At 41.3% G+C, this 10,180-nt stretch overlaps 1 protein-coding gene across 1 annotated transcript; it reads right to left on the bottom strand.

The window, feature by feature from the left end:
* Window positions 1-467: 467 nt before the first annotated feature.
* ercc4 (excision repair cross-complementation group 4) lies at window positions 468-6,509 on the bottom strand. The gene is made up of 10 exons (XM_068305329.1): window positions 6,197-6,509; window positions 5,777-5,957; window positions 4,442-4,637; window positions 4,157-4,364; window positions 3,469-3,649; window positions 3,235-3,363; window positions 3,034-3,138; window positions 1,916-2,582; window positions 1,597-1,709; window positions 468-1,440 (listed from the first exon to the last, which is right to left on the bottom strand). Exons 1-10 carry the CDS (start codon window positions 6,371-6,373, stop codon window positions 707-709), a joined length of 2,691 nt encoding a protein of 896 aa, XP_068161430.1. The 5' UTR covers window positions 6,374-6,509; the 3' UTR covers window positions 468-706.
* Between the last annotated feature and the right edge of the window lie 3,671 nt (window positions 6,510-10,180).

Below are 10,180 nucleotides of genomic sequence, written 5' to 3' on the forward strand. Positions count from 1 at the left end.
CTGGCCTCAATTTCCTAGACTTTAGCCTGTAGAGGGATTTTCATCACACCAAATTATTTTTTATTCTTTTGCGTAATATTGTTTGCACTTTTGATTTGCCTATTTGTGTTACATCAGTTTGTTTTTCTTTCTTCCATATTTCATAAGGTCTTCTACTAGACATCTCTAGATTTACTGAGTGACTATCATGTAACAAGAGTATTCAGCTGAAAATTTAAGATTCTTATAAGTCAGACTGCCAACATTACCTGAGATATGAAGAGAATTGCACAATATTCCAAACTGTGCTGAGCTTGTGCTTCTAACTTCCCTAAAAGTAAGGCATTTTCATTCATTCCCTTTGCAAAACAGATTAGAAAAACCCACGAAAAAGTATGTTAAAAGTACATTTTTAGGGCACTGTGCTCCAACTGTGCTGTACTTTATTTTGAAAGAAAGGTTGTACAGAGCCATCACACAATGTTTAAGAATTTTATTTTTTCCAGAATACAAAACACTACTTGCAAAAGTAATTTAAAAAAGTATTTCAAAAACCTGAATTATTTCAGTTCATTCTGTGCATTAATAAATATTTCATTTGAGTAATAATTTACAGATATAAGGTGTAACTTCAGTCCACATAGTTAGTAGATTCATCCAGTTTTATGATACATAATACAAAATGTAATCCTGATACCAGTAAAGGGAGACTGTCTCTCTCTTATGTCTATTTGGTCTTTTGAGCAGGAGCAGGCACATCAGCAACGTTATGCAGAAACTCATACAACAACTTGGCATTCTTGGCATTCCCAAGTACTTCCGCTAGCCTGTCCTGGCTGAGTTTAGCTAAATCTGCCAGGCTGTGTGCATGTTGTATAAGAGCTCTATAGTTTTTTGCATTGACACCAGGCATTTTCAACAGGAAGTCGTAGGGACCTGGGTTGTATTGGCCTGTTGATTCAGTCAGAGTGTCAGACTCAGCTGTGACCGCCTGGGCTGCTGCAGCATTAGGTTCACTGTGACCTTGCTTAAGATCCAGGAACAGGTCAGCTGTGGCATGAGGAGAAGGGCACCAGATTATACGTAGTTGTGGAAAATGCAAGGTGAGTAACGTGAGTTTTGACGAAACATCGTGAGATGATATTTCATGACGGAAACTTGATCTGGCCATTAAGGAAAACGGCTTGTTTGGGTCAAACTCAATGAGAAGCACGGGTTTCCTGTAGTAGCGGGTCATTGAGAGACACTGGGTGTAGAGTCGGCCACTCTGCAGCGAGCCAATCAAATCGCTGACACTCTTGCGTTCAACACATGTGTCTGGGGTCAGGATGTAGTCACCGACTTCCAGGGTGACAGGCTCAATATCTAATCCACGGCGGTGCAGCAAGGAGGGCAGCTCACTGCGAAACTCACGCATGTCCACAATGACTCGTGAAGGTTCTTTGGGCTGTTCCTGTCCTCCTGGGTATCGGACAGGACATAGATACACATTATGAGATGCTTATTTGAGAAAACCTTGATCTTTTATGATAAAAATTAAACTACAGGAAATGGAATCAGAAAGAAAAATAGATCAAACCCAAATCTTTCAAAATAAAATAACCAGAACAGACATGCCTGCTTTACGGGTGTTGGTGGTGGAGTTGGCGGGCTCCAGATTTCTAGCAAGATCCAGGTTCGTGTCTTCTCGTCCCTCCCTCTCCTCCGGGATCACCATAGTAGCTTTTTCTCTGCGCATAAATACATAAGCACCGATCATAAACACAAACTTCAATAACACACAATGTCAGATCATAAGGTGTCAAAAGGTGATATCAGGAAATAGAAATGAATGTGTTCTGACAAGCGTTTTTACTGAGTCATGTTAACCAATTATGTGACATTAAGGATTTAACTGATTCAAATAAACTAACTGAAAAGTAGATTTTGACCTGACCTGATCAAGTGCTCAAAAGCTTTCTTTTCCTTGGAAAGTGATGTCAGGTATTTCTGTTCTTCTGTGGAGCCTCCGTAGATTAGGAAATAAACCCTAAGAGGCTTTCCAGGACGGTTAGCTTTGTAGATCTCCAGCTGGCGGACGAAACTGACCTCTGCGTCGTACAGCACCACAAAACTGGGCTCCACTTCCTGCAGAACGCGCGTTAGGCTGTGGGGGTCGGTGAGGCCTTTCAGTGGATGAAGGACAGTCAGCGGTTCCTTTAGGATGCCATAATATGAATCTGATGACAAATCCAGCTTCAGTTGTTCTTCCTCACTTTCATCCCTCTCCATCAGTTCGTCCTCATCTCCGCTGCTTCCCATCACCACCGCTGCATCTGTTTCCTCTTTCCCGACCATCTGGGTCAGGGTCAGGGATGGCCTTTTTTTACACTTTGTGAATTTTGTGTTCTTTTTCTTTGCAGGCTCCTTCCCCTTGACTCCCTTTTTAGAATTGCCTTTCACATGTTTGTGTGAATCCAGTTCTAAGGCAGCAGCTGCAGCAGGATCCCTCTTACCAATGGTTCTGGTATACAGTCGGTTAAGCAGCCAGTCAGAGCCGTGCCTGATGTACTGCTGCAGCTGGGCACAAGTCCTGTCATCACTGGCACAGATCAACACAGGGCCTGGGGGGTCACATGCATATCAGAGAGGAAAGGGGCTCGTCACATACCAGTGTACGTTTATTAAAATATGGCTGCATTTATTTGTTGTTTTCTGGATTTCATAGGTATATGCCTCTTCACTTTTATCCTTACAATTGAGGATTATTTTTCCTTCATAATGAATAACTGTGTAATGTGATTGATGTCGATGAAGCAGCAGCACAAAACCAGGACAAACCAGTCCAGCTTGAAGATGGTGGATAAATGTCAGCAGGACTCTGCTGGCTCTTCACTTCAAATTTAATTTAATAGAGGAATTTTAACTTCTTAAATGCTTGTCCTATCTGTAATATCCTTGACATTTATTTACATAGTATACAGTATACAGCACATTATGTGTAAATCTATAGAGATTCTATGCATTGTTGACATAATGGACAGTCAAATCATTTTGTAAGGACAGAGCTTTCACCTGGTTCATGTTGGGAGTTCGTGTTCTCCTTCTCAATCTCTTGCAGAACCTCAGTCAGCGCCTCCCACTTAGGGCTCTTCTCCAACACCATTTCCCGCTTAATAGCTGAGAAAAACACACTTTAGGCTTCCAAAATATGAACTCATACATGAATATATGTTTTGTCTTAGTTAACATGTGCTTGAGGGATGAGTTAGTTACCTGAGACAGAAGATGACTTCTTCTCAGCGTCTGCTCCCCCCTTTAGTTTCTTCTTGCTCTCAGGGATGCGGTACACTCTGGCCCTGGCATTCACAAACATGGAGGTACTAGAGTCGAGGAACAACCACCCTGACAGTTGCAAGAAGAGACATCAAATCAAGTAAGCATTAAAGGTGATTAAGGTCTTAATTCTTACAAGTAAAGATCCAGGTTAGCATAATGCCTCTAGTTAACCTGAGTTGGAGCCAAACATCTTTTGGTTGGAGTGCAGTGACTCCAACAGATTGAGGAAGGTTACGCAGTCATACTGTGTGAGATAAAGCATGAGAACCCTCAACACTTTCAAATCCTGGACCAGGGCCTTGGTTTTGGCTCCCAGTTGGTGCCACAAAGGATCCAGGTAATGACGGATGGTCTGGATGGGAGTAACACAACACAGAACCCTAAATAGTAAAATTCCACAATCTACAGTGTTTTAAAAATGACAAAAAAACAGATATTTTACAGATATAGTTTTACCGGGTTCATCTATTAACTATTAAGTCATGGAATATAATATTTGTGTCCCCTACTTAAATTTAATTGTAATATTTGGTTGAAAATAGTAAAAAAACAAAAAAAAAAACAAAACATAAAAAAACTGCTGTGTGAATAGATGACACAGATTTTAGGTTTTTCAGTCCTCTTCTCCAAGACCGATGCAGCCTCCTCTGCATTGGAGGGTATTCATAACAGCATTTAGTTTCATCTCACAGCGACACCCATTAGGTGAAAAAGTTGGATCAAAAGATGTCAATGCCAGCTTTTTATAAAATTTGGTTGTTTTCTATTACCTCAACAAAGTTTGGAGCCTGCTATTTCTTCTTCTCAATAGATTAAGTTTTCTTCCATCCTATTCTAAAAAGAAGCTTAATCTACCTACCTGGTCAAAGGTTTTCAACAGTGCGTTCTCCAGGGAGAGGTCCTCTGCCTCCAGAGTAGGGTTGTAGCGTTTGAGCTCCTTCAGACAGGCATTCATAATGTCCAGGATGGAGCTCTGGATGGCCCTCATAGCTGGTGTCAATGAGACGTGGAGCTCCACCACCTCTGGCTTGTGCCTGTCCAGTGTCGTGTTTACAAATGCTTGAAATCTGTTAAATAATGCATGTTAACATACAAAGAATGAAGGAAGCCAGCAATCTCCATTTAGTTATCTGTTCTGTTTGACCTGGGCCATAGATAGAGCTTCTTAACAAACAGGTTCCTCATCACACGCTCCACCTGGCAGAAGCCTGAGCAGAAGGCTGTGGCTTTATCAGTGAAGGCTTTGATGAACCCGGTCTTGTTCTTCTGTCTGAACAGACGAAGGATGAAGGCTTCTTGACACGACTCAATAATTTTATGAGCACGATACACCAGAATGCCTGAGAGGGTGAGAAAAAAATAAGGTTTACAAAACCACAGTGACCACAAAAACTTAAAACTTATAACTGTTATAAAAATACTATCATTTTTTTTATTTCCACCAAGAAATACTTTTTCAATTAACACATTGTGCTGAAAATATATAAACATTTTTTAGTGTTTTGAATACTGCTGTGTATTTACCCTTGTGATCAAAAGGTACCACATACACATTATATAATATTCATCATCATATTTACTGCTGGATGTCACAAAATCCTAATCACTTCCATCCACACGACAACGCAGATATCTGGAACGAAATTGCAACTTTTTGAAAACGCTGGCCAAGGTGGAATTTTTTGAAAACGCTGGGTCTGCGTTGTCGAGTGGACGCTGTACCCGCAACTTTTTCCATGCGGGGGGCGTGTCCCTGGGACCAAAACCGCTGTGACGTCATGCATGTGACCCATGTCTACATGTACAAACGGAGCTAAAACCGGTTAATTTCTGATGTATAACAGCTCCACGTCGAAGATGCGTTGATAAACATGCTTAGCACTTAAATATCTGTTCGTACGTTTCTTTATGTGTCATAAAGTTTATATATGTATTTATTCATTCATTCACGTTCCTCGCCAAAGACGCCGACACCAGTTCTGGGTCAAACCGGGATGAGCTGTCTGCTGGTGGGAGAACTCTGTGATGGAGGTCATCCTTCAGGAGGAATAGCGTGAATTTCTACACGTCCTGGTCCTCTCTCCTGTCCTTCTCGGAGTTGTTCTGCTTATACATGAGTTCATCAACGCACTGACGCGGATACATGTGGACAGAGATCTTTTTGAAAACGCTGTCGTGTGGATCGTTTTCGATGCGGGGTGAAAAAAGTTGCGATTTTACAAAGTTCTGGCATCGTGTGGACGGGGCCACAGTCTTTTAGTATTTATCCAGTAGGCTTCCTATAAAGGAAGTGCCGTGCCCCAACCAGGCTGAAGCTAAATAAACACTTTGCTTCTGAATTAACAGATTCAGAGATGTCTGCTGAAGGAGAATCCACACGTGGATCTTATTTTAGCCATGATCCGATGATCCATGATTACTGAATTTCCTTTGAGATAAATAAAGTATATCTATCTATAATATTATATATCTATCTGACCTGATATGAGATGAGCTGGGATGCGTTCGGTGAGGAAGTCCACCACCAGGATCCTGCTGGTGACAAACAGGACCCCCCCCTCCAGGTACACGTTGGAACGCTCCGCGCTCTGGATGTCACTGGTGACCGTCTTGGGCAGGTGGGTCACCCCCTCCACCCTCAACCGCTCCGTGAAATACTCCTGCGAGGGAAACACAGGCCAAACTTTCTCAAACCTGTTCTGCTAAAGAATTTAGCACAAGTTATACTGTTTATTTAAAGATTCAAACCCAGTTCTTTATTAAATTCTATCAATAAGCAAGACAAACGTCCATATTGACCATAGCACTCTAGTCTGTATCACATATTTAACAGATGTCAAGCGGTTTTTTGTTTTGTTTGCTTTCGAACAAAAATGTCGTTCGCCTACGTGTTCCTGACCTGTTCAGCGGTAGTTGTGTTAAGCAGAAGGACCAGGCTGCCCTCCTCCGAGTAAACACGCATGAACTGCAGCAGAATGCGGTCTACGCCCAGCCCCTCGGCCACCACCACCAGCCCATCACAGCCGAACAGATTTAGAAACATCTCGGTCTCAAACTCCAGCAGCGGCTCTGCCATGATGGAGCCACGTAACAGACCTCCGGAGGCAACGAAGACAAAGTTTACTCTCACTTCTGGTGATTAAAGTCAACTAAAATAGACAGATAGCATTGAGACACAACCATTGTTCTCCATGAACATCCTCTTCTTAGTATTCAATGTTTTCAACTTGCACTTCCGGTCACGTGACCATTCAAGAAGGAAACCATGGTGATTATTAGTTTGAACAGCGCCGCCTACAGCCACGGAGGGCTAAAGCAGCTACACCAGTCAAATGTTTTTTAATACTGTACCACTCCATCCGTGTGCTTCATTCTAGATTCAAACATTGATTAGAATTTATTATCTTCTTTATTTCTTTGTGAATTGAAAAACAACAACAACAATAATCATACTACTACTACTACTACTACTACTACTACTACTACTACTACTAACTAGAACAAATGCAGTCACAGGCAACAACAACAACAACAACAACAACAATAATAATAATTACAATAATAATAATTATAATAATAATAATAATTCTACTACTACTACTACTACTGCTACTACTACTACTACTACTACTACTACTAATAATAATAATAATAATGATAATCTTTTCCTTTTGGCTTTTTCCTTCAGGGGTCGGCACAGCGAATCAGTTGCGTCCATCTAACTCTGTCTTCTGAATCGTCTTCTCTCACACCAACTACCTTCATGTCCTCTTTCACTACATCCATAAACCTCCTCTTTGGTCTTCCTCTAGGCCTCCTGCCTGGCAGTTCAAAACTCAAATAATAACAATAATAACAATAACAATAATAATAATAATAGTAATAATAAAAAATAAAATAAAAAAATAAAATAAAATAATAACAATAATAAGCCAGCTGGGATAGGCTCCAGCTCCCCAGACCTGCGACAGCAGATGAAGCAGTGACAAGTAATTGAATGAATGAATGAATGAATGAATGAATGAATGAATGAATGAACGAACGAACGAACGAACGAACGAACGAATGAATGAATGAATGAATGAATAATGTAACATTGACAACCTGATTTTGTAATGCATTTGATAAATCCCAAGTGGAGAAATTTCTTTTTTTTGTTTTTTTTGTTTGACCTTTATTTCCAATGGGAACCAAGGTCATCATGAAGCAATCTTCCGCATTTCCATGTTCTGGACATGAAAAAGTCCTGAATGTAGAGCAAACTGGAAACTCAGGCAGATGAACTTCCTGGAACAGGAAATATATCCGTTGCTGTTACTTTTTCTTTGCATTGCATTGTTAGTATGCATTACTCTTACAAGAAACATGTACATGCATACATACATCTTCAGTGACCGCTTCTTCCACTGTCATGAGTCGCGGGGTTCAGTGCCTTGCTCGTTGGTACCTCTGCAGTGTTCAGGAAACCTGCAGCTACCAGTTCACACTCCAGACTCTGATCCATGCTGGTCTTGAACTGACCAGCCTCTGGACTGGGCTTCTGTTGTGTCTGTCAGATTTTAAAATAGGACTAAAATTATGATTATTTTTGATCAAAGCATCAACAGTATGCATTTAAATGCTCTTTATATTTCTCCTGACAACAAAAACATCTTTTACAAATAAAAAAGAAGAAGAAGAAACCATTTACCTACTAGTATGATTTTATTCATGCCACTGAAAACTTTGAACCCTCAGATTCATCTCTGAGTTGGCAGATTGGTCCTCAGCCCCTGCGCTGCAGCCTGTTGTCTGTTGAGTTGTCAGGAGAGAAGCTCATCCATGAGTGTGCAGACTCGAGACATGTTGAACATGAAGCTCTGCTCTACTTTACAGTTGTCTTGCACATTATTTTGTCAAACTTCACATGCCTGCCAGTCTCCACAGCAACACACATAACTGTGATCACACAGTTGATCTCATCTGTGCTGGCTGGTATCCTGCTCCAGGGTAATTTATCTTCCATACAGAGAGATTGTGGGGAAAAAGGCTAGCCAAGAGGAATGAGGATATTTTGCATCATACACTAAAAGCCCACATATTTACCATATGTTGATGGTGTGGGCACATACAAATCAGACGTGTTTCTACTGGGTCATTGTGACTCTCATGACCTCTCAACAATAAAAACAACCTGGCTGAGGAACAGCAGAATACATATGCTACTTCTCATGCTCCAAAAGATATGTGAGAGTCCATCGTCCAAAACTATCAGCCTAGATGGAACAGGTTTTGTCCCCATCCTCTTGAATTGGTTAGGTTCTTCTCCCAGGGGACATAATGATGGGAGCCTCTTGACTGAAATGCCCCACATTGTCAGAGAAGTGAGACTGTACTGACACTCACTCTGCCTGGTCTCACTTTGGTTTAGGATGATCATCAGTTGCCTGTGAGATGTTAGGAGGCATTGTTTCATTTATACATGATGGAGATGCTGGGTGATGATCATCTTCAGCCGCGATGATGAGGGCTGTAACTCTATGCGTTGGCTATGGTATTATAATGGAATTTGACCCATAGAATGAACCATGCATGAAGAAAAATGAATGAGCAGTGATAGTTAATGAATGGATAGTCAAATACAACAACCAGCTTCATACATAACTACCACTTTCCCTCTGGTTATTAGCTATCGTCCTGTTTCAAACAGTGCTGTGAACAGAGTCTCTAAGCCTGAATTCCTCACACTGGAATAATTTCTCTGACCAAATCCTCGGCTCCAGCACCAACATCTGCTCAGAAGGTTGTATAAAGCTTCAACCCACTTAATGAAAAGGTCACCAATAACCAGACAGTGCTGTTGCTCTTCACTGTTTGTTCATTAAATGAACTCAAATGATTAAAAGGTTTATTGGGTGTGGATGTGCCTTGAGAGTACTTAGAAAACCCCTTAAGGAAACACTGTTTGTTGTTCTCTGGTTGCTTCCCTTTAAACACATGCTGTTGATTGTGTCAGAAACTGGGCCTGTGGTTTACAATTCGAGCCAAACCGAACACCAGCTTTGATATTTCCTGTTATTCCTGACAAAAAGGGTTCTTCTCGACGTGTTCTGCTGTTCTAATCATTCATGGCAGGCAGAGTGTCTGTTGCATCAGACAGAGGAAGTCAGCTGTGGTGTGGTTAAGGGGCATTACATCGCTGCCTTTAAAGCTGCAGCTGCTTTTGTATTTCCAAGTGAAACAGGAAAAGCTGTTAATGTGAGCATCAAATTTACATAAAGCAGTCTGTTTGAGTAACAGCATCGACTATGAAAGCCGTAAGCATCTGATGGGCAGCTGCTTTGAATATTTAAAAAAAAAAAAGAAGTAATCCCATTCTCTATCCTCCCTGCAGCAGGCTTATATCTACCTATGCTGCAGGGAGAGAATGAACCACAATTTTTAATGTGGTGTGACTACAGCCAGGTCTGCTTGCCGACTGTGACTGGATTGCATGTGACCGGGCCATTTGAGGACACCTCCACATCTGCATTTAGTAGACGCCTGGAAACATGAGTCTATAACAGCTTTCTCTGCTGCCGCCACAGACCCTGCTTCAAACCAGTGACCAGTCTGTACAGGCACGCACTCCTGCAGCAACACAGTAGTCATACAACCATTCCTTGTACTCCTAAAGGTGACATGTTGAGATATTGTTTAAGTTTAACACCTACAGTATATCATATTTTCAGCCCATGTCACATTTTGATGTTTCAGTCCTTCAGAATGTAGCGTAGGAAATGAAGGAGCTTCCAGCTCTACAAAATTAGAAACAATCTAAGATATGAGGCCTAGCAAAGAAATGAGTGTTTCTTCCTAACCTAAAGAGTTTAGAGTCTGTTAGATGTGTTTGGAAGAGAGATTT

Source organism: Antennarius striatus, chromosome 21, assembly GCF_040054535.1.
Source record: "Antennarius striatus isolate MH-2024 chromosome 21, ASM4005453v1, whole genome shotgun sequence".
In the NCBI taxonomy this organism is placed as follows: domain Eukaryota; kingdom Metazoa; phylum Chordata; class Actinopteri; order Lophiiformes; family Antennariidae; genus Antennarius; species Antennarius striatus.

Coding starts and splice junctions, on each gene's coding strand:
- ercc4 (XM_068305329.1), bottom strand. CDS start 6,373: ATGGCAGAGCCGCTGCTGGAGTTTGAGACCGAGATGTTTCTAAATCTG. Junction 4,365..4,441: donor AAGCTCTATCTATGGCCCAG/GTCAAACAGAAC, acceptor ATTATTTAACAG/ATTTCAAGCATTTGTAAACA. Junction 3,364..3,468: donor GATGTTTGGCTCCAACTCAG/GTTAACTAGAGG, acceptor TGCAACTGTCAG/GGTGGTTGTTCCTCGACTCT.